The 24,974-nt window shown below is 40.4% G+C and overlaps 1 protein-coding gene across 2 annotated transcripts in view; it reads right to left on the bottom strand.

The window, feature by feature from the left end:
• LOC308643258 (uncharacterized protein) overlaps positions 1–17,620 on the bottom strand; it is an 86,012-nt gene extending 68,392 nt beyond the window's left edge. The window contains exons 1-4 of one of the 2 annotated variants that reach the window (XM_081283166.1): positions 17,349–17,620; positions 11,497–11,623; positions 11,259–11,316; positions 6,351–10,736 (exon numbers count right to left, since the gene is read on the bottom strand). In XM_081283166.1, the coding sequence (XP_081139292.1) occupies positions 7,820–10,736; positions 11,259–11,316; positions 11,497–11,623; positions 17,349–17,408 (3,162 nt within the window). In that variant the 5' untranslated portion in view covers positions 17,409–17,620 and the 3' untranslated portion in view covers positions 6,351–7,819. Of the gene's footprint in view, positions 1–6,350; positions 10,737–11,258; positions 11,317–11,496; positions 11,624–17,348 lie in introns of those variants that run through there. The other variant, XM_081283167.1, reaches the window with a different exon arrangement.
• Between the last annotated feature and the right edge of the window lie 7,354 nt (positions 17,621–24,974).

The following is a 24,974-nucleotide window of genomic DNA, read 5'->3' as shown; positions in this document are numbered from 1 at the left end:
GGAGAGAGAAGGGAAATTGCATGGAAATGGAAGGTGATCCTCAGGGTTATACAAAATTACATATAAGAGGAAATGAGGGGTAAGAGAAGAATAATACAAGTGGAAGAAATGATTTACAGTAGAGGGGGTAGAGAGAGAAGAGGGGAGGGGAGGGGGGATAGTAGAGAATAGGATAGACAGCAGAATACATCAGACACTAGAATGGCAATATGTAAATCAATGGAAGTGTAACTGATGTGATACAGCAATCTGTATACGGGGTAAAAATGGGAGTTCATAACCCACTTGAATCAAACTGTGAAATATGATATATTAAGAACTATGTAATGTTTTGAATGACCAACAATAAAAAAAAAGTATTGAAGGCAGATTTAGCAACCTGCATATAAGAAACCTGGGTAGGAGTCTAGAATAGGTGGCTAATAAGTTAGTTGTATAAAAAGGAGGTTGTGATTATAGAAAGTCAGAATGGGCTTATTAATTCAGCAAACATTTAACAAGGCCCTATTCTGTGGAAAGCATCGAGAATTCAGCAGTAAGTAAACAATCTCAGTTTGTGCTCTTGTAGAGCAAACGTGCCTTGGGTTTCTATATGCCAGTGGTAAGTAACAGGCAAACTTCCTACCCTCAGAACTCCTTTTAAACAAGTCATGTTAAACTAATACAGATCCTCTTTGATAATTTGCTAGGCTAGAAAGTGAAAGATATTAGTATTTGCACTTAAGAAAGCCACTTGAGAAGGTTTACCATGATGTTCTTAAAAAGAGGGTGAAATGTGGGCATTGTAAGGAAAAGCAGATGGAATAACTTTGGAGAAAGGATACCATTTAATGGATTAATGTCACCCAAAAGAGAGATCTCTAGTGTTGTGTAATGGGCAGCATCTAGGGCTGTTTCCTCACCACAAATTTGAGTATCACTGAGGTGGATGAAAATATAGAAGTTATGTGTATGTCATTTGTCTTTGAAAAAAAGGTGGAATTTGTATCTGACAAAAAGAGAGTAAATGCACTTAAGGACAGAAAGAGCTTCCAAAACGATAAATTCTGTGTAGTACCATGTCCCGTGCACAGTGATTGGCACAGTGACTCATTTAACCCCATACAGCTCATCTTACCCCCTGAGAAACATTATCATAAAGTAAAACTGAGCAAATTGAAGTCCAAAATGATTGAGCAGATTGCTGAAGGCTCAATAAGTAATACACGGCAGTTAGATTTGGTAGAATCGAGGATCGCCTGAGTCCAAAGTTCATCATCTTAGAACCCACAGAGATGGGCTGGAGTGCTAGGGTGAATTTAAATAAATTTCTTTAGAGATGGCCATTAGGTCCTGGAATATGAGTCCTAGGTCATAGAAAACATAGTTTAGAATCAACCTAAATGAAGAAGCCTGGGGAATTCAGTCCAGAATGAGCCTTACATGTGGGCTTGATGGGATATAGAGGGCCCAGCAGGGCAGCTACAGTGATCTTGGAAGCAATGGTAGATTTATCATGTCTAGCATGAGAGGATGTGACCAGGTCCTGATAACATGGCAGTACTTCCTATGCCCGGTCTTTCCCTGTCTCAAGATTTCTTGTCCTCTGTCTCCTCAGTTTGATAACAGGACAATGTGATGAGTTACCCCAGGAAGGTGTTTTCTGAACCAACAGAAACTGCTAATTTTTGTAGGTCAAAAAATTTGCACACCTGTGAGTTCAATATAATATTAACACGTGACACTAGATTGAAGTGTTATTCCTCTAGGGGCATTTGCATTTAGCCAAGGAATCCAAGAAACGATAGTCCAGATCAGGAAGGTGAGGTACTTGTGTACATGGAAACATTCCAAAGCTTGCCGAGTCACTCCGTGCCCAACCTCCATCTCCTCAACTGTGTGTTCCATTAAACCATACCAATACCTCTTATTGCACTGTCAACCCATGTCCACTCAAATAAATGAATGGTCCGATCTCAGCTGACTCATTGGCAATAGAGCTAGTCACTGGCCAGCACATTAGCTGGCGCACACAACCTCTCTTATCAAAAACCACACAGCATGCTTTCATATCAATGCCGTGTGTGCCCTCCCCCACCCCAACCTAGGAGTTCAGAGTAAAACAAATGTGACAAATTTAAAGGGCCAAGAGGTAGAAAGAGGGGACACTATGCAGAAGGGCTAGGGGTGATAGAGCTATTTTACAATGTATAAAGAGGACTTGATTTTTTTTTTTTTTTTTTTTTTTGCTTTTGAGGCCCATATGAAACTGCTGTTATTACTCCTGAGTTCACAAAACATTCATGTGAAGAATGTAATTGATTCACAACCAAGTACAATGCTATCAAGGGATATTCAAGATGATTAATAACATCTCAAGTTAAACAGATGTATGCATTATAAATGTTGAAATTTTATTAAATTGCATTAATAGTAAAAATATTTATAATTTAATGTAAATTACATCTATGTGATTATATGATAGCTTACAAATACAACAGAATAGATTACTGGAATCATCATATGTTGTCTTTAAATACTACCAAAGAAACAGAATAAAACTGATTGTTTATATGTTAAAAAAAAATAAAAATAAAAAAAATTAAATAAGGAAACTAGTGTTGCCATTGAGATTGCAGGTGATCAGCTGGTCATGAAATCAAGTTAGTATGTCTTACGATCAACTTTTTTTGATCAACTTTTTTTTGCCGGGGGATACCAGAGATTGAACTCAAGGGCTCTATACCACTAAGCTACATCCCCAGCCCTATTTTGTATTTATTTAGAGTCAGGGTCTCACTGAGTTGCTTTAGTGCTTCACTGTTGCTGAGGCTGGCTTTGAACTCGTGATCCTCCTATCTCAGCCTCCTGAGCCGTTAGGATTATAGGTGTGCTCCACCAAGCCCTGCTTTACAATCAACATTTTTTAATTAATTTTTTATTATATATGATAGTGAAATGCATTACAATTCTTATTACACATATAGAGCACAATATTTCATATCTCTGCTTGTATACAAAGTATACTCACACCAATTCATGTCTTCATACATGTAACTTTGGATAATAATGTCCATTATATTCCACCATTATTTCTAACACCACGCCCCTCCCTTCTCTCCCACCCCTCTGCCTATCCAGTCTTTCTATTCCTCCCATGCTCCCCCTCCCTACCCCACTATGAATCAGCCTCCTTATGTCAGAGAAAACATTTGGCATTTGCTTTTTTAAGATTGGCTAACTTAGCACTATCTTCTTCAACTCCATCCATTTACCTGCAAATGCCATGATTTTATTCTCTTTTATTGCAGAGTAATGTTCCATTGTGTATATATGCCACATTTTTTAATCCATTCATTTATTGAAGGCATCTAGGTTGGGTCCACAGTTTAGCTATCGTGAATTGAGCTGCTATAAACATTGATGTGGCTGTGTCCTTGTAGTATGTTGCTAAATGGTGGTTCCATTCCCAATTTTCCAAGAAATCTCCATACTGCTTCCATATTGGCTGCACCAATTTGTAGTCCCACCAATATGAATGAGTGTACCTTTTTCCCCACATCCTCGCCAACACTTATTGTTGTTTGTCTTCATAATAGCTGCCATTCTGACTGGAGTGAGATTAAATCTTAAGAGTGGTTTTGATTTGTATTTCTCTAATTGCTAGCAATGATGAACATTTTCATATATTTGTTGATTGACTGTATATAATCTTCTCAGAAGTGTTTGTTCAGGTCCTTGGCCCATTTATTGATTGGGTTATTTGGTTTTTTTTTTTTTTGGTGCTTAGCTTTTTGAGTTCTTTATATACCCTAGAGATTAGTGGACTATCTGATGTGTGAGGGGTAAAGATTTACTCCCAAGATGTAGGCTCTCTATTCACCTCACAGATTGTTTCTTTTGCTGAGAAAAAACTTTTTAGTTTGAGTGCAATCAGCATTTTTTAATGGAAATAAATAAAATAGAAAATATCTTTGTATTCAGTATAATGTTAGTATTTTTTGGTGAAGTCTTTTTTTTTTAATATGGCCTGTATACCCATTTGTGCTATTAAGTAGAAGTAAAATGTGTTTCTTAGTGTGAGATGCCCTCAAAAACTGAAATGTTGTGTAATCAATAAATTTACATTTTGTTTATATATATAAAAAATTAAAAAAAAAAAACGCAGGTGCACAAAGAAAATGACACTTCATTAGCACCATGGTCTGCACTCCATAAAATACAGTCAAATTTAATTCAAAATAAATGATAAAAATCTACTTATTCAAATGAAATCTACTTTTTAACTGACAACTTTAAAAATAATCCTTATGTTAAGGAACACTTAAGATATGCACATAGATTGACTCTCTCTGATTAACCAAATGATGTATGATCTTTACAAATCACGTATTTATGACACATCAAGGAATTACATAACACAGGATCCGGACTGTTTTACATACTGCATCTTTTATATCTAAGAAGACTCTTTAAAGGATGTTAATGATCATTTGAAGTGGGAAACTCAAATGTCTAACTGCAAATAAACTGATATGAACAAACAACCCAACTTCAATAGTTTAATACTCTTAGACATCTATTGTCTGTCAGTTTTTGTAGGTTGCATGTTGAGCACACCATACTGGTCACTTTCTTAAGGCTGGCAGGAATGAGACCTGACCTCAGAGACACCTGGTCCCTCCTTCTCCCATTTTCATCTTATTGGCCTGAGCAATTCAGCACAAGTGCTTTTTTTGACTCAAAATTAATTCAACTTTTATCTGCAAAACTCCTTCACATTTACCCAACAGCACTGCTCAGTGTGTTTTACCCATCAACTCTGCCAATTCCTGAGGAGAATCAGGGTACAGCCCCCATCTGCAGGAAACAAAAGGCCCTATCACCAAGCCTGCAGGAGGAAGTCCCCCGGGAACCCCAGAGCCCAGGGACTGTTGCAGCAGCCTCCCAGGCACTTTTGTTGACTCTGAAGATTGAGCAGATAGGGTCCCTTAGTGTTTGCAATATAAACCCTCCTTGACTTTGTGTTGTGATTAGGGAAGCCAGAAATTAACCTTGACGACTATCAAGAAAACAAGTAACAATTAATGCTGGATAGGATGCAGGAAAAGAATTATACACTCATACTTTGATGTTGGGACTGCAAATTGGTTCAGTCACTCTGGAAAGCAGTGTGGAGATTCCTTAGAAAACTTGGAATGGAAAAACCATTTGACCCAATTATCCCACTCTTTGGTTTATACCCCAAAGACTTAAAATCAGCATACTATAGTGACACAGCAGCATCAATATTTATAGCAGCTTAATTTACAATAGCCAAGCTTTGGAATCAACCTAGGTACTCTTCAACAGATGAATGGGTAGAGAAAAATGTGGTACATACACACAATGGAATGTTACTCAGCTATAAAGAATAATAAAATTATGGTATTGGCTGCTGAATGGATGAAACTAGAGAATATCATGCTCAGTGAATTAAGCCAGTCCCCCCAAAAACAAAAGTTGAATATTCTCTCTGAGGTGTGGATGCTAACCCATAACAAGGGAGGCAGGGAAGGGAAGTATAGAAACTCATGGGTCAAAGGGGATTAAATGGTGGAGTGGGAATAGAATACAGTAGAATAAATCAGACATATGCTCATATATGAATACATGAAAGTGTAAATCCACATCATTTTCAACCATGAGAATGAAATAAAAACTGCAATGGGTTACACTCCATTTATGTATAATATACTCTACTGTCATGTGCATCTAAAAACAATACATAAAAATATAAGAAGTGAGCCTTGAGGGTTTATCATTAAGTGTGACCTGACGTTTTCCTCTTGCAAATTTTAATATTCCTTTCTTGTTTTATATGGTAGGACTACTACAGTTTTATTTAGTGCAACCAGAAAACTTACAAATATTAGATTTCATGTATGTTGAAATAAATTTATTTGTTGATATCTTCATTTGCTACCAAAATGTTATTTTATTATAGAGCCTGACGAACCGATTATTAACAGTGAAGAAAAATTTAAGTGTACTTTTTAATTCAAGATGTAAAATGCATAGCTAGGCTGAAGCATGCACACGTTTCCTTTTTTATATAACTCCCACAGGTTTGAAATAATGAATAATTAAATGCTGTTGATTAAGTTTCTATTTAACTTTAGATGCAAGTATATACCTAGTGGTGGTGAACTTGCCACATTCTCTTAGCTTTCTTATAAAATTTAGAACTTCTCAAAATTCATGCACAATATATATAAAGTCAGAAGGTATTTGAAGAGATAGTACATACTAGATTTTAAACACACATATATAAATAGTATGTATAACATTATGTCATAATATGTAAGAGATGGAAAAAACTTAAAATTAAGAAAAATAGAATCTAATAATATGTAAACAGAGGTTTAACCCATAAAAGCATGTTGCTTTCACATCCTCAGGCTGATGCAATGTTCATTCATCCCAGGATGCATTTCCATTACCTCTGAATAGACAAAGGAGAAATGAAGGCACACACTTGCAGAGCTTTTCTCAAGAAAGATGTCACTTGCTGAAGGAAGCACACAACTAATTCCAATGGCTCAAAAGGCTAAGCAGGAGAAATACAAGTTCAAAGCCAGCCTCTGCAACTTAGTGAGGATCTAAGCAATTCAGTGAGACTATGTTTTAAGTTTTTATAATAATTTAAAAAGGGCTGAGATGTGGTTCAGTTCATAAGCAACTCTGGGTTCAATCCCTGGTACCAAAAAAAGGAAAAACAAATGTACTCAAATCTGAACAAGACTGAATGAAACTGAAACAACTGAAGGCCTTGCCACATTTCTACATAAAAGGCTTTTCTCCACTATGAGTTTTTCCATGTGATTTCAAAAGACCTGGAAAGTTGACAGTGTGACCACCTTGCTTAAAGGACAGAAGGTGATCTCATTCCTTTCGTGTCTGAAGGAAACTGTGTAAGTTGAATATTGTCCCACATTGTTTATGCACAGGGTTTTGATACTGAGTCCTTTCATACAACTGAACAAACTAGAATATCTAAAGCCTTTACATTTCTTACTTGAATGGGATTTATTATTTTATTATTATTATTATTTTGCATGAATCGTTCAAGATGAATATTTCCAGTTCTTAGAAGGAACTAAAAAAACCTAAAAGACTTCCCACATTTCTCACAGTTACAGGCTTCTCTCCATGAATACTTTCATATATAAGAAGGAAAATAAAACATCACACTTCCAGGAGATTTGTTTTACGGGGTAAATGAAATTTCTTTGAAGGCAATAGAGAAAAAGGAAGAATTTCCATACTTTTTACATTTAGAGTTATTCAGTCTGACGTGATAGTGTACACCTGTAATCCCAGCAATCAGGACAATGAGTCTGAAGGATCACAAGTTTGAGGTCAGCCTCCAGAACTTAGCATGACCCTAAGCAACTCCACTAGTGCCTCACTCAAAATAAAAAATAAAAATGACTGAGGATGGGCTCAGTGGTCAAACACACAAGTACAAGACAAAACAAAACAAATCTGCAATTTGAGCCCTCTCATGTCTTAGAAGGAGACAAGGAGTATTGATTTACCACTTTTTTCACTGCAAGGATTTTTCCCCCAGTACACTTACTACATGTTTATGAGTAAAATGGTAATAACGAAGACTTTGTCCATTGTTTTCATTAGTAGGATTTCTCTCCAGTATGAGTTTGTTCATGTCTGTGAAGCTGAAAAAATGTAGCAAAGGCTTTTCACATTGTTGACATTCATAGGGCTTCTCTCCAGTATGCGTTCTTCCATAAATCTGAAGGTGACCGGATCTAGCAAATGCTTTTCCACATTGTTGATGTTAAGAGGTTTCTCTCCAATGAGTTTGTTCATGTGAGTGAAGATGACAAGACTGAGTGAAGGCTTTGCCACACTGCTTACATTTATAGGGCTTCTCTCTAGTATGAGTTCTTCCATGTTTGTTAAGGCAACCGGACCTAGCAAAGGCTTTCCCACATTGTTGACATTCATAGGGCTTCTCTCCAGTATGTGTTCGTTCATGTGAGTGAAGGTTAGAGGACTGAGTGAAGGCTTTCCCACACTGCTTACATTCATAGGGCTTCTCTCCAGTATGAGTTCGTTCATGTATTCGAAGATAAGAGGAAGTAGTGAAGGCTTTTCCACATTGTTGACATTCATAGGGCTTCTCTCTAGTATGAGTTCTCCTATGTATGTGAAGGCAATTGGATGTAGCAAAGGCTTTTTCACATTGTTTACACTTATAGGGCTTCTCTCTAGTATGAGTTCTTTTATGTTTGTGAAGGCAACTGGATGTAGCAAAGGTTTTTCCACATTGTTTACATTCATAGGGTTTTTCTCCAGTATGTGTTCGTCCATGAATCTGAAGGTGACAGGATGTTGAAAAGGCTTTTCCACACTGTTTACATTCATAGGGCTTCTCTCCAGTATGTGTTCGTCCATGAATCTGAAGGTGACAGGATCTAGCAAAAGCTTTTCCACACTGTTTACATTCATAAGTCTTCTCTCCAATATGAGTTTGTTTATGTGAGTGCAGGTGAAAAGACTGAATGAAGGCTTTGCCACACTGCCTACATTTATAGAGCTTCTCTCTAGTATGAATTCTTCTATGTCTGTTAAGGCAACTGGATGTAGCAAAGGCTTTTCCACATTGTTGACATTCATAGGGCTTCTCTCCAGTGTGAGTTCGTTCATGTGAGTGAAGGTTAGAAGACTGAGTGAAGGCTTTGCCACACTGCTTACATTTATAGGGCTTCTCTCCAGAATGAGTTCGTTCATGTATTTGGAGATAAGAGGAAATAGTGAAGGCTTTTCCACATTGGAGACATTCATAGGGCTTCTCTCTACTATGAATTTTTCCATGTTTATGAAGGCATCTCAAGGTTGCAAAGGCTTTTCCACATTGTTGACATTCATAGGGCTTCTCTCCAGTATGAATTCGTTCATGTGAATGAAGGTTAGAAGACTCAGTGAAGGCTTTGCCGCACTGCTTACATTTATAGGGCTTTTCTACAGTATGAGTTTTTTCATGTATTTGGAGACAAAAGGAAGTAGTGAAGGCTTTTCCACATTGTTGACATTCATATGGTTTCTCTCTATGAGTTCTTTCATGTTTGTGAAGGGAACTGGATGTAGTGAAGACTTTTCCACATTGCTTACATTCATAAGGCTTCTCTCCAGTATGAATTCGTTCATGTGCAGAGAGGTTAGAGGACTGAGTGAAGGCTTTGCCACACTGCTTACATTTATAGGGCTTCTCTCCAGTGTGGATTCGTTCATGTATCTGGAGATGAGAGGAAGTGGTGAAGGCTTTTCCACATTGTTGACACTTATAGGTCTTCTCTCTAGTATGAGTTCTTCCATGTTTGTTAAGGCAACTGGATTTAGCAGAGGTTTTTCCACATTGTTTACAATCATTTATCTTCTCTCCAGTATGCATTCTTCCATGTATATGAAGCTGACAGAATGTTGCAAAGGCTTTTCCACATTGTTCACATTCATAGGGCTTCTCTCCAGAATGGGTTCTTTCATGTATTTGAAATTGAGGGAATGTAGCAAAAGCTTTTCCACATCGTTTACATTCATAGGGCTTTTCTCCAATATGAGTTTGTTCATGTAATTGAAGTTGAGAGGAACAAGTAAAGGTTTTGTCACATCTTTTACATTCATAGAGTTTTTGTACAGTATGAGTTTGTTCATATGAGTGAAGGGTAGAACACTGAGTGAAGGCTTTTCCACACTGTTTACATTCATAAGGCTTCTCTCTAGTATGTGTTCTTCCATGTATCTGAAGGTGACTGGATCTAGAAAAAAATTTTCCACATTGTTTACATTCATAGGGCTTCTCTCCAGTATGCATTCTTCCATGTCTGTGAAGTTGATGGGCTGTAGCAAAGGCTTTTCCACATTGTTGACATTCATAGGGCTTCTCTCCAGTATGAGTTCGTTCATGTGAGCGAAGGTTAGAGGACTGACTGAAGGCTTTCCCACACTGCTTACATTTATAGGGCTTCTCTCCAGTATGAGATCGTTCATGTACTTGGAGGTGAGAGGGAAAAGTGAAGGCTTTGCCACACTGCTTACATTTATACGACTTCTCCCCAGCATGAGTTTGTTTATGTATGTGAAGGGAAGAAGAATTTGAGAAGGCTTTTCCACACTGCTTACATTCATAGTGCTTCTTTTCAGTATGAGTTATTTGGTGTCTTCTACATGAACTGGGATTAGTGAAGGCTTTCCTACATTGCTCACATTTATAGGGCTTCTCTCTGGTGTGAGTTACTCCATGGCATTTAAGGGATTTGGAATATTTGAAGCCTTTCGCCCAATTTATGCATTCATAGCATTGCTCCTCAGTAGGTGTCTGTTTATGTCTTCTAAATAGATAGGGAGAACAAAAGGCTTTTCCAAATACCCTACACCTAAAACGTTTATCACGACTGTGTGTTATCATTTGTCTCTGAACATTGGTGAAAGAAGACGACGTCTCACCGCATTGTGTACTTTCACAGGGTTTCTGCCCAGTATGGGTTTCTTCATGCATTTGAATGGAATTGGGACAACTGAAGACTTTCCCACAAGCTGTATTTTTATAAGGTCCATTTACAGTTTGTATTAACCTTTGTGTTTGAGCACTTCTTAGAGAAACCAGAGATTTCTCATATTGTTTAAATTCACATGGCTTCTCTTCACATTCCACATGCATGTAGGGTTTCTGTCCAGACTGAGATGTGATCTGCCTATGAAGGAATAAAGGACATATGAATTCTTTTGAATACATAATGCAGTAACATGGATTTACTCTATTAAATTTTTTCTTTGTCAGGTTAATTTAACCATGACTTCTATAAAAATGACCAGCACATTATCAATGCTTGATTTATTAATGATTTTCTATTCATTAATAGGTCTTAGGCTCATATTACCACCAATGCAGTTAAACAGTAGGTTTTCTGACTTGTTCAAATTGCCTGAAAATAAACAGGCTGAAAGAAAACAATCCTTACCAACACAGTTTCCCTATAGCTTTGATCCAAACAGTGATATGCACATATGCAATTTCATAGTATTTTTTTTTCATGTTGACTACTTTGAAAAGACTGAATATCTATGTTACATGCAAATATATATATATCTGGTAAAAAAATAAAAGAGTAAACACATTTCACATTTACATATTTCTTTGGTTGGTTTGTTTTAAAAATCGGATGACATTGTAAGATTTCCTCAAGGACATTGCCCCCTCTGGTGAGTACAATTACCTTAGACTACTCCCAGAATTTTCAATCTGAACTTCAATGTTGTCTTCCCATGTGTTTCCTAAAATGGCAACACAGAACAATCATTATGTATTACTTATGAGCTAGAAAAACTTTGCCACAGTCTACGTGCATTTTATGTTGCAATAATTCATCAAAGGATTCCCTTTTCACATTCTACATAAATGACCAAATAAACACTGGTTCTCTACTTGACTAAATAAAGAAACATCACTATTACCTATAGTAGTCAGGTTTCTGAGGACTTCCAGCATCACATCTCTGTAAAGATTCTTCTGGGATAGATCCAGCAAAGTCCATTCCTCCTGGGTGAAGTTCACAGCCACATCCTCAAAGGTCACTGAGATCTAAAATATCACACAAATATGTACTGGAGGCCAGAAGAGATGATAACCTGGGGAATCTATAATCAACATGCATGATGTTCACATGATTCTCTGGCCTCCAGATAAATTCCATGATTTGGTCCATCAAATCTTTAATGCACTATATTCCTCATAGCCATTCCAACACTAGAATTGGGCCACTCAAAAGTCAAACAGTAGAGTATTTGACACCCTTCCTAGTGGTAAGTTCACAGGAAATAAGACATACTCCCTGGTTACTCCTAACCTTTTTTTGTTGGTTACACGTTTATTACACGATCTAACAATGTCCTGAGCAGTGCAGAGCTAACATTAGCACTCCTGATATTATTTACCCTTAGAAAAGAAAGGTGACGGAGTAGGAAATTGCTGCAATCAGGAAACTCAGCATTTGAGACAAATCCTGCAAACCACAGTGGTTCACTGTGCCTACACAGTTTATGTAAACAACATGGTATCTCTGATCTGTTTTCCTTCTAAAAGTCTATTGTTCCTTCCTTCCAGAAGTGCCTATAATCACCCCTCACACACACCCTCTGGGCATGCGCTCACTAATAAGCTTTCCTCCCAGATAATCTTCAACCACTTAGTCACAATATGTTAATTGGGGATTATTCTCATCCTGTGTAATGATTAAACCAAGAGAACACGCATAATTTGTCAGGTGCTTCACTCCAGATCAAATTTAGCCAAGTAATAAGCAAATGCAATGATCAATAACAGAATAATTTGATAATTTCTAATGGTTAATGTCAAAGCTAAATGGGGTAAATGGGAAGATGGCATGTGTCTTAGAAATAAGTCAACATCCCCAAGATGTCACCTTCTCCTAACAACCTTACAAAGTTTTATAAGTCTCATAATAGAAACCACTTTTCCAAACTCACAGGAATAATGAACGTAAAGCAACTGCCAAACACTGCAGAACAGCAGAGGGTTCACTCACATAATGTATAGTCATGCGTCACATAGCCATGTTCTGCTCAAGGACATTGTGATCAAGGATGGGCAACATGTGTAATTGTTGTCTGTTGTGAAAGAGATTCTGCACGGCTGTAGAGATGCTGATGCAAAAAAACGTAAGGCAGGAGAACTTCCACGGTGTGACACACAACCACACTCAAGGCCTTAGACATGGGACATTCAGAGCAGCACAATATCAGCAAAAGTTAGCAAATGACGATAAGAAAGCATTCAGAGGGTTGGCCTTCAAGGATTGGAAAGATGATGAGTGACAGCAGGTGTTGTGGAGACAGATCACAATTGTGGTCCAGGCAAACAGAAATCCGAGGGGTAAAGGCAGTGCATCCCTCTATTTTCTAGACAAAAAGACCATTTATTATTATATTCAAATGTGAAAGAATAAAATACTTTTCAAAAACCTACAGAAAATTAATGTACATTTATTTATGGTGGGCAAATTAAAAAAAGAAAAAAGAAAGAAAAAAAAATGCACGGAGTGAACCCAGGGCTGCTTAATGACTGAGCTACATCCTGAGCACATGTGTTATTTGTAGACAGGGTCTTACTAAGTTGCTCAGGGCAAGGACACTGAGATCTGGAAGCAACAGTTTATTAGTGGCACCATAGCCCAGAGGAACAATTCTTAAAGCCCAAGCCATAAGAAAGTTTTTGGTACATCAAGTCAAGGGAGCTGGTGCAATATTTTGGAGAGTGCATATTATATTCTTATATGGGCATAAGCCTGTCAACAGTATAAGAACTCAGCTTACACAGTTTAGGGACTTTTACTTCACTAGGCCTAAAGAGGGATTGTTCTGTTCCTGCTACTTTGTTCGCTGCTTCTGCTACCATGGTTATCTTGTTATAGGCACCTGCAGCTGCTGCAATCCTGCATGAAATGTCAGTAAGCAGAGCTGCTGTGGGTCAGCCTGCAAAACCACAGCCAGTCAGCTCTTAAACTGTGAAAGTTTCCATCCTTCCTACCACAAGGAATTCAGGGAAATCTGTCAAACTGGCTGAACACAAGCTAATTCACTATACATAGCACAAACAACAAAGTTTCTAGAAAATGCATGAAGACTTCAACAAACAGGAACAATGCCACAGGAGAAAGAGAAGAAAAACATTTCCATTTACTTTTCAAAAACAACAAACATTTACAAAGTATACTGAGAAACAGAAAGGCCCAGCTTATCAAATAAACACTTGAGATAGACCATCTCCGAGAAAGATCAGACTCCAGAATCCCTACACTAAATGTCTTTCTTTTCTTTCTTCCTTTCTTTTTCTTTTTCTTTTTGGTACCAGGAATTGAACTCAGGAGTGCTTAACCTCTGATCCACATTCCAAGCCCTTTTAATTTTATTTATTTACTTTATTTTGAGATAAGGTCTCTATAAATTGTTTAGAGCCTAAGTTGAAATTGTAAACCTCCTGCCTAAACCTCCTGAGCTGCTGGGATTACAGGCATGTGCCACCCAGCCAGCCCTAGGTTAAACACAGTCTTGAATTTTTTAATATGCATGCACCTGAAAGAAAGTCAAAATACACTAGGCAGAGACATACAGAACTGCCCAGGACAATAAAAACCCACAGTTACACTGGGAGACATCAGCACAACTCTGTTGGGTCTGAGACCACACAGCAGAGGAGCAGACAGGAGGACTTCCCTGGCCTTTAGCCAACAACAAAGCACACAGCCTTCTCAGGGCCACAGCAACACCCTCCAGGACAGGGCACATTCTGAGCCATAAACCACACCCCTACAAGTGTGCAACACCAGTGAAATCCCAAGCATGCTCAAAGAACATGGGAATTAAAGCTGAAATCAGATGCGAAGCAGCTGGAAAGCCTCCAGGAAATGAAAGGTGAAACACAGGCTCTAAACAGAAAGAGGAGGAAGAGATGACTCAAGGGAAAAGTTGACCATTTTGAGAGAAATGGAATGCAAAAGTGCACTGTAGGAAATCAGACGGTGCTTCAGGGATATATAAGGCATCTATTGCACATTTCAGAAAAGAGCTAAAAGCAATAATTGAACCTTCTAATTCAGGAAAACAGAGAAAGACGACCAAGAGAAATGTAAATGAAGCACAAGAAAGTAAAAGAAAGACTGTTGATGAACCCACAATCAGGAAATCAACAACCTGCAGAACGAAATTCTTCATGAACATCAGCATCACTAAAAAACTGATATGAGAGGATGAGGTTCAGTGGTAGAGCACCTGCCTAGCACCTGTGAGGATTCAATCCTCAACACCACATGAAAATAAGTAAATAAAATAAAGGGACAAAAAAAAAAAAAAATGAAAACATAAAAGACAAAAGAAAACTGAGGACAAATAATGTATACATTAGAATAAAAGTGCCATCGATACCAATTCATAGGCACTTCAAGTAAATCATGAGCATGTGCTTCACACAACTTTGATAACTGAGAGGAACTGGACCAATTCTTTATCTCCTGCAACTTACACACAAGGAGAAATACACAAATGGATAAGCCAATGCCTAATGAAGAAACTGTGTCAATAACTAATTCACCTCACCCTGAAGGGCACAGGGCAGGTATAGGCACCTTGGGGCAGCCTCTGGAAAGAAAAATGACTGAGGACACTGGACCTTATGAGGCATCCAAAAGGATCCTCTCTGCCCAAGAAATTCTGAATCGGTGCCTGCATTTAAGGAAGATAAAAGGAGAAGCATGAGATTTTTACAGGTGTGAACTGAAGTTCTCTATGAAGTTGCATCTACATTAAAGAACTTTCAGACTATTTGACTCTGGCTAACTAGACCACCAAGAGGATGGAAAGACTAGATTCTCTATGGAGAGCAAAAATTATCTTGGGCTATCTTAAGTCCTTTAAAAGCCAATCCCTCAACTTTTGTATCAGACCAAATTCTCAGAACTAATAAACTTCTGCTGGGCTTGATGGTGCATATCTGCAATCCCAGCTGTTTGGGAGGCTGAGGCAGGAGGTTATGAGTTCAAAACCAGCCTCAGCAATTTAGTGAAGCACTAAGCAACTCAGCGAGATCCTGTCTCAAATAAAATAGAAAAATGGGCTGGGGAGGTGGCTCAGTGGTTGAGTGCCCTAGATTCAATCTCCAGTACCAAAACAACTACCACCACCTCTACAACAACAAAAAAATGAATGAACTTCTCAGAATGTATCCCTAACCTAACCAGACATCTACCTTCCATCATTCCCCAAGGCTAGTAATATAATAAAAACAGACCTATAGAAGAAATTTCCCCTTTTTTGCTGTAGCCTACCAATATGATGCTCCTACCACTGCAATGGGTTAATGTATTCATATATAAACTTCTTTTATCCTGACTATTAAAGTTCCTAGAGGCAAAGCACAGTAATCCCAGCAGTTTGAGAGACTGAGGCAGGAGGATTAATAAATTCAAAGTCAGCCTTGGCAACTTAGATCACATCTCAAATGAAACATACAAAGGTCTGGGGATGGGGTTCAGTGGTTAAGTGCCAATCAGTTCAATCCCTGGTTAAAAAAAAAAAAATTGATGTATGTAATATATTCCAGGGTGGAACATATACATCATTAAGGGTAACCTGAATCCATGTTCCTGAATACAGTCATTAATATTTGGATCAAAATGAACTATTTTCCTCAGGTGGGGTGGCCAGTGCCTTTAATCCCAACAGCTTGAGAAGCTGAGGCAGAAGGATCACAAGTTCCAGGGCAACATAGCCACACCCTGTCTGAAAAAATTTAAAAGGGATGGGAATAAAGGACAGTAGAATAAATCAGACATTATTACCCTATGTGCATATATGACTGCATGGCCTGTGTGAATCTACATCACATATAAGCAGAAAAAAGAGAATTTATATTCTATTTACATACGGTGTGTCAAAATGCATTCTACTGTCATTATAACTAATGAAAACAAAATTTAAAAAAGAATAAATAATTTATACAAAAAAAGGGCAGGGTATGTAAACCAGAATTCAATATCCTTTGTACCAATAACCAATTGCTTTATTTTCTCTAAAGCAGTTATTTTACATAAACAAGGGAAAGTGTCAAGTGATTATTCACAAATAGAAAACAAATTATTTCAAAAGTGTTAATCTTGCCAGGGATGGTGACATAGGCCTGTAATCCCAAGGACTCAGAGGCTGAGACAGAAGAATCACAAGTAGGAGACCAACCTCCAAAATAAGTAGGACAAGATCTCAAAATTTAAAAAGGGGGAGGGGGGCGGCTGGGGGGCGGTGTGGGGTGGGGGGGAGTCACTGTTAAAGCTACCTTAGTTTTAACCGTCAATAATACATATTCTTTGCAATATTTCACTAGGGAAAATGAAAATTAACAGATGTGTCCACTTGAAACATACGAGGAAGAACAAATATTTGATAAAGCTGTGAAGTGGAGAGAAAAATGGCATTTTAGAATGAATGCAGGAGGCAATTGCAATTTTAAAGATCTACAGCAGCCTACAACAAGGGAAGTAAGATTTGTGATCCTGTTTGCTCCACATTTGGAAGACTTCATGTAGGCAACCAGCAAGGAGGGGAGGGAACGCCAAGGACCTGAGCCCAGCCCATCCGAAAGACAACTGGTACAGAGGCCCAGGGCCACCCGCCAGCAGAGACTAGGACCCACGCTCTGCAGCTGACCTCGGGACCCAGCCGTCAGCACACTCGGGGGACCAGAGAACAGGGCCCAGAGCCACCCGCCCGCCATGACTCCTCCACGCTCCGCAGCTCACCCGCGGGTGCCGACCCGGTTCCACCAGCCCTGGCCGCACAGTCACCATTTTGGCTTCCATGGTGACCCGCTGTCCTCTCCAGGGACCTCCCGGCACCGGAGCTCTCGGAGAACAAAGGCTGCTCAGAGTCACAGAAGCCTCCGAAGCAGAACACGGGGCGCGAGGAAAGGCAGGAGCGGAGTTGCTGAGGAAGAAAAGCCCGCCGGATTGCAGAAGCCCGCCAGTCTGCGGAAACCCGCTCGACTGCGGAAGCCCGCCCTCCCCCGCCGTCGGCGCACCTGATTGGACAGTTCCACCCGGCGTCCCTGATGGACCGCCTCCAGGCGCGGCTCCGCATCGTGAGTGACGGCTAACATCACCCAATCACTGGCGAGAGAGGGACAGATCCTTAGCCCCCGCCCTGTTTCACGCGGGGCCTCTTTGCAGTTCTGGGACCCAATCCCGGAAAGAAGCCTTTGCTGGGAACCTGGCACGGAAGGTGACCTCTGAGCATGAGCTGTGGCTCCGGGGAGAGGCTTTCCTAGCATGGGTGAGGCCCTAGGTTGTAATCTCACCACGGAAACGAACAGCAATGACAACAACATTTCCTGGGGAATCTGAGGCAGGAGAAGCCCAAGTTCACGTCAGCTTCTGCAAACAGTGAGACCCTGTCTTGAAATAAAGTAAAAACGGTTGGGGACCTGGCTCAGAGGTCAACCCCAATGGGTTTGTTCCCTAGGACAGCAAAGAAGAACGAGGTGTATATATGCCATCAGCTGGTGTGAGCTCGGGACTTAGCAAGACAGTCAGAACTTGTGAAACACTGTTTAAAGATATATATATATATATATGGCTGGGGAGGTGGCTCAAGCGGTAGCACGCTCGCCTGGCATGTGCGGGGCGCTGGCTTCGATCCTCAGCACCACATAAAAATAAAATAAAGATGTTGTGTCCACCTAAAACTAAAAAATAAATATTAAAAAATTCTCTCTTTCTCTTTAAAAAAAAAGCATATATATCACATGATATCAAAAAATGAGAACAATTTGACAATTAGTTTAATAATTCTCATCCCCTCCTGGCCTCTGCTCTTTTGAGGAGGCAGCCTGAGCTACAAAAGGAAGCAATTGGGGTTGGCTTTGTAGTTCAGTGTTCCATCCCCAGGAGAACGAGAAAAAAAATGAATAAAAATAAAATTAAAAAAGGAAGGCAGGCGGGCAATCCTCTAGGACAGCAGTGTGTGTGTGTGTGTGGGGGGGGATATAAAATGGTCGCCTTGTGCTTAATGTAGATGTTCTACATTCTACTATTAGGGAGTCCTAGGCAGAGACATGACTCTGGTGATCCCACAGGTCAGGTCAGCTGTTTAATCCAAAACAAGCAGAAAAGGTCATGATGAAAAGCAGGAAAGGGATGGTGATCAGTGCAGCTACAACAGAAAGACAAGGGAACCCTATCCTTAAACCTGGCTTCAGGGGTGACAAGGACTTTGAGGTTTCATACAAAAGGTGATCATAGGCAGGTATGTGTACAAAAAACTGTAGGATTTGGTATTATCTGTGGCTTCAGGCACCTGTGGGTCTCCTAAGATATATGTGAGCTCATGCTCATTTGCCCCCTTGACTCATGTCACTCCATTGCATAGACTGAGGTCACTTAGTCTCTCAGGAGGAGTCCCGTCCCATGTGTCTTTCCATGTCAAGTGTTCAGAGGCATCAACATTTCAAGAAAAGCCACATGCCCAACCTCTCCTGCCCAGAAAGCAATTGACCCCCAGATGCTGACCCAGTGCTCTCAGCTTCCTGGGTTTCAATTGCTAGTTACACCATAAAGAAACAAAAACCCTGCTCAGCTCTACTTATAAATCTTGGATATAAATCCCAAACATTTACCACTCGGGCCAATATGGCCTGTGGTATCGTCCATCTTATCCCTCTTGGAAAGTAAATAAAATTTTCTTCTTTGCTTTTAACTTGGACTTTGTGAAGTCTTTCACATCCTGCACACTGGCCTAAGTTCATTCAACCTAACATTATCAACTATGGATGGGGCGCAGGGGGGTGCTAATATATAAAGATCATATTCCCACAAGTATGGAACAGTGGCCACTTACCTGCCAGGGCTGAGATCTGACCTCCAGGTGTTTTTTTCTCTTTACCCTGTGCTAGGGATGGAATCCATGGCAGGGGCACTTTATCACTGAGCTATATAATATCCTCAACACCCTTTTTATAGTGGTACAAAGAAGGTGCATGGGAGCATAAATATAATGGGTTTGAGAAAATGATTCCTGATGGGGACTCCAATCTATTATTGATCAAATGAAGAAAATGACACATGATTAGGCTGGGCATGGTGGCACACACCTGTGATCCCAGTGGGTACAGATGCAGGAGTTCAAAACCAGCATCAGCAAAAGAGAAGTCTTAAGCAAGTTAGTAAGAACCTGTCTCTTAGTAAAATAGAAAATAGAGCTGGGGATTGATTCAGTGGCTGAGTGCCCCTGAGTTCAATCCCCAGCACACACACATACACACAAACATACATACACAAATCCTAATTATATCATTGGTCTCCCTTTAACTTCTTCAAAAGACATAAGATTACATAATGCAATAACTCTTTCAGCAAGTTACTGTTTAATCTGTAATTTTACAGATATGACGTATAAAAGAATAATATACAAAAATGGAATATAGAACAGGATTTATGTGAAGAAGGAAATAGAGCTATGTAGGATATTTTAGCTGGCATTCTTAGTATGAATGTGTGGATGATTCTGATGAGATACACATGGTGTGAGATATAAAAAATCCAGGGATCCATTTTCAGAACACAGCATTTAGCCTTAAATGTAAAATTGGGATGTAAGAAAGACAGCCTGAGGGGAAATAGAGCAGAATTCAAAGATACAAGCACAGCACCACAGCCTGTTGACGTGGCAGATTCAGATTCCATGCACCTGAACCCCCCTTGACCCACAGGAGGTAGGGAACTGGTTTAGCCTGACCAACAGAAATAGAAATATCTGTTAATTTAGGTAAAGTAAAACTCTCTACATGCCAAGATGCATTCAATCCAAGAAGGCTTTCCTGCTACAAGAGAACAAGGGAAGTGGGTACAACTAATCATATATTTCTTTATATACAAATATCTAATTTTTTTGATGCCAGGGATTTAACTGAGCAGGGCTTAAACACTGAGCCAGATTTCCAGCTCTTTTTATTTTTATTTTTTTCAATTTTGATATAGGATCTTGCTAAGTTGCTTAGGACCGCACTAAGTTGCTGAGACTCTCTTTGAACTTGCAGTCCTCCTGCCTCAGCCTCCCAAACCACTGGAATTACAGGTGTGTACCACACTGCCCAGCATCATATTTCTTTAAATGATCCTATGGGAGATAGCAAAATCCAGGTGATGATCCGGAAGATGGCACACACCATAATACTTACCCAGTGAGGAACTGGGAGTTAGGGGGGCCTTGGGCTCCTAATGATAAAATGCTGACCATACTACTCTCTGTGTGTCTGCTCCCTCATACTTTCAATCTTGCAAGTCCATCAGTAAAAGCTGTGCTTTCTCTGTACCTTTGTCTCTCAATCTTTTAGGAGACAGAGAGATGACAATGATAGGAACACAATATTAAGAGAATAATTCTATAAAATGGGTTCACTGTGCTGGCCCCACATGCTTTCTTTGCCTAAAAGCAATTTACCTGCAACTCTGCCTGGCTTAAGTGGACCAGATAAGTCACATTATTCAGCAAACTACCTGTTATCTGTAGGAGCAGTGCAGGCAGGGAATATCCTAAGAGGAACCCGAGTTACTTTGCAGGAAGACTTTTGTGACCCTTTTCACAGGCCAGGTTTTGGAAGATAAGAATAATTCTTTGGTTAAGAATCCAATTAGAACAGCTCAGCATGGCTCAAGGTGACAGAGTTGCAATGACAGTGGGGACTTAGAAGTCTGATATCCCCCTGTGGTCAGTCAAAGGTCAAGAGGTAGACCTGAGCAGGAGTCTCTGGAAACTTCCCTGAAACCCCAATAAAACTGGAGTGCAGGAGAGGCACACTGACCCTCTCCTTTGTGAAAGGACCTGTTCTCTCCCTTGAGAGGCTCCCCTTTCCCTTTTCCTGTCCCTTCAATAAGCTCATGACTATTGGGGGACTCACCTGAAATCTTTCTGACTTGATTGCAAGAATGGAGGTTTGAAGGAGGTCTTTATGTTATCTCCATTTCTCTGGGTCTATAACAAAGCCATTTTTGAGTTTTGGACGAGTGAGCATATTTCTCACGCATGATAACTCATCTCTAGGCCAATACATATAAAACTGGAAAAAAAATCACGGAAGAAAATCTTCATTAGCAAACAAAACCAAAACAAAATATAAAAAGATCAGTAGCCTTGTATTGTGATTCAAACCATGCCAGGAGGATCAAAAATTCTAGGCCATCCTCAGCAATTTAGCCTCACCCTCTCTCAAAATAAAGTTTTAAAAGGGGCAGGAAATATAGTTCAGTGTTAGAGCACCCCAGGATCAATCCCCAGTAAAACACAATCACACACAATGAAGATGGATAGAGGAATAAAAATGACATAAGAAAATAGAAGAATGTAAAAGGGCAGATATGAATCTACATTAACAGAAACATTAAATGTGAATTGACAGGACAATCCTATTGAAAGGTAGAGATCATCAGACAGAATGAAAACATGGTCCAATTCTATGCTATCTACAGGGGTCACTGTTTGTAAGCAAATATATAAAGAGTTTGAAAACAAAAGGATGTGAATCATACACCATGCAGACAGCCAGCAGGAGTGAGCTGTACTGTAGTACCTCTACTAACATCAGGCAAAATATTTCAAAGCCAAATATTTACTGATAAATAACATCCATGGAAACATGAGTTTAAGGTGTTACTGAATGCCCCATTTTTTTTTCCTAATGCCAATCCAATAATGAGGGCCCAGAGTTGAGAAAAAAGGGAAAAAAAGTTTGCTAGCAAAGAAGCAGCACAGGGGCTCCTGTCCCAGAGGCTGTAATTCTGACCATTAGAAGAATGGGGGCGGGGGTGTGTGTACCAGGGATTGAATTCAAGGGCACTTGACCACTGAGCCATATACCCAGCCCTATTTTATATTTTATTTACAGACAGGGTCTCACTGAGTTACTTAGCACTTCACATTTGCTGAGGCTGCCTTTGAACTCTTGATCCTCCTGCCTCAGCCTCCAAAGTGACTGAAGATTACACACATCGCCAGCACATCTGGCTCAAAACAAAATATTTTATTAATAAGGTGGAAAGTCCTTAGTCTGAGATCAATTAGAGTTTAGAATTAAGTTATTCTGTGTTTGGTTTGGGTTAGATGTTGTAGGAACACGAACGAGGGTCCAGCAGGCACAAAAGCTGCTAGTGTCCACACAGTGTCATACAATTCACCCTCAGGGCCTCCCCTAGATATGGAAGCACCCTGTAGCATCCTTTCACATTCTTACCAAGATGAACATTCTGGAGTCTGCTTAAAACACAAGCTAACTTTGGGACATGTAAGAGGGCCAGATGTCTGCACAGGAGAGTGGGCTGCCATGAGGATGGCAGGTGGGGATGCAATGACAGAATGACAGACATGCCACATCATTTTCCCATGAGAAGGCCTAGTTCTGGAGGCTGCTCCTGTAAGGGAAATGAGACATAAAGATCTTTGACTGGATATTGGTTCCTAGACCAACTGAGTTGCAGAGGTGATCTGGGGCTTTACACAGACCCCTGCTAGACCCATTTCCAGGAAAGTGACAATTCCAGGCTTGCCTAAGTCCTCCACCCTCACATTTTACCAGAACCTGAGACTCAGAAGAGAAAACATCATGAGCAATTTGGTCCCAAGTCTGCCCCAGATCTCCTTCCTGGGTGTGTGAGTGCATGCAGTCTTGTGCTCTGGCCTTCTAGAAGAGCCAGAGTAGGACCCAGAAAGCTGTTAGGTAGCCTTGCTGAATGAACATCTTATCCATGGTCATGACAGCCACAAAGGGCTTGGGGGTTTAGGTGGACCTGTCCTCTGGCAGCCAAGGGCAGCCAACAGCCTAGACACAAGGATTTCACAGGAGGGAGATTTGAAATGGAAGGAGAGGACTGAGACTGCTGCCCACCCAAAGTGCCATCCTGTCCATCTTGGATGCCTGGCTGGACAAGCACCCAGAGGAATCCTGTTAGCCTAGTTTTAAAGTGAAAAGTAGAGGGCCTGGGGTGGGCTACCTTGGTCTGGGTGAAGCTCAGACTACACATGGGTTCAAGGAGTCAGATAGCTGGATTGGGATCCTGGCTCCCAGGATGCCTTGCCCCTGTGATAAGTGTGTCTCACTAGAGGCTTGGTTTTCTTCTGTGTGAAGGGGACAATGCTGTCATCATCCACACATGGGGTTTGGACGAGGCACAGTGGATGTGGAAACGCAGACTTAATCTAAGTCAAATTGAGGATGATCCGCAGAAGAAGGAAATTCTGTCCACCTAGAATGTGTGCTCTTGAATCTGCATCCTAGTCATCTGGGTTTATAGATCATTAAGGGAAACAATGGAGGAGGTCAGAGGAGGAGGTGGCAGCACACCTGTAGCTGTGCTGCTCTGGCTGAGAAGACCTCTTCCCGGGGCTGCCTTCTATCTTTGGCTAGGTCAGAATGACCTGGAAAGCTTCAGTCTCAGGCCTCCTGCTTTCCCAAGCTAAAGGATTCTGTGGCCTCCTTCCCTTGTTTGCATGTGATGCTTGGGACCATATTTCACTTACCTGGGTCACATGCGGACACTGTTAAATGAGGAAAGCTTGAGAACAAAGAACAATGGAGGTGAAAAGCCTGGCCTAGTGTTTGAAGGAGGCCCTGCGGAGACCCATCATCCTGGGTGGCCTCCTATCCTGCAGGCCATAGCCCTGTTAGTGAATGAACCTCCTCACCCAAGGTCAGGTGCACCCTTTTCCTCAGCAGCTGGGTGATGCTGGGTCCAATGAGTCCCTCTAGCTCTGATGGGACAGGAAAACTGGCCAGCCTCTTTCTGAGATTCCAGGAAGCTTACAAAAAGAGCAGATATCCTCATCCCTCATTCCTGACAGCCCTTACCCAGCTCCTCTTATTCTGGTGAGAGAGGTAAATATTTAATTTTTATAATGAGTTGATGCTATAGTTGAACATGATACTAGAATTTGCCCTCTACAACTTTGGAGTTGTTCTGTTATTTCACTTGCAGGGAAAGCGTAAATGAGATTCAGACTACTTCATTCCTCCTTGAATTAAGAAATCCTGCAGGAGAAGTGTGAAGTATGTGGTCAGGGCGCCTCCTGCTGGGCTCCTGCAAGATCACACAGCAGCACTGTTCCCAGCATTCTTGTTAGCCTCGAAATGTGTCACCTGAGCCGGGAGTGGATGGAGCCAGGACCTCAGATTCCCCAGGCTTCAGAAGTACTGGGTATTTACACAGGACATATCAATAATCTTGGGCAAACAGGTGAGTTAAAGTAACACTGCAGGACTCATTAAGGCCCTTTCTACAAATAAATTACAAAATAGCCCTGAGGAAGTGGCTCAGTGGTTGATGCCCCTGAATTCATTCTCCAGAAGCCCTCCTCTCAACCCCAGAAAAAACAAAAAACAAAAC

The sequence above is a fragment of the Spermophilus citellus genome (assembly GCF_964194105.1).
Source record: "Spermophilus citellus genome assembly, chromosome: 1".
NCBI classification, from domain to species: Eukaryota; Metazoa; Chordata; class Mammalia; order Rodentia; family Sciuridae; genus Spermophilus; species Spermophilus citellus.
Note: the sequence above shows the minus strand (reverse complement) of the source record. Positions and strands in the feature narration are given on the sequence as shown.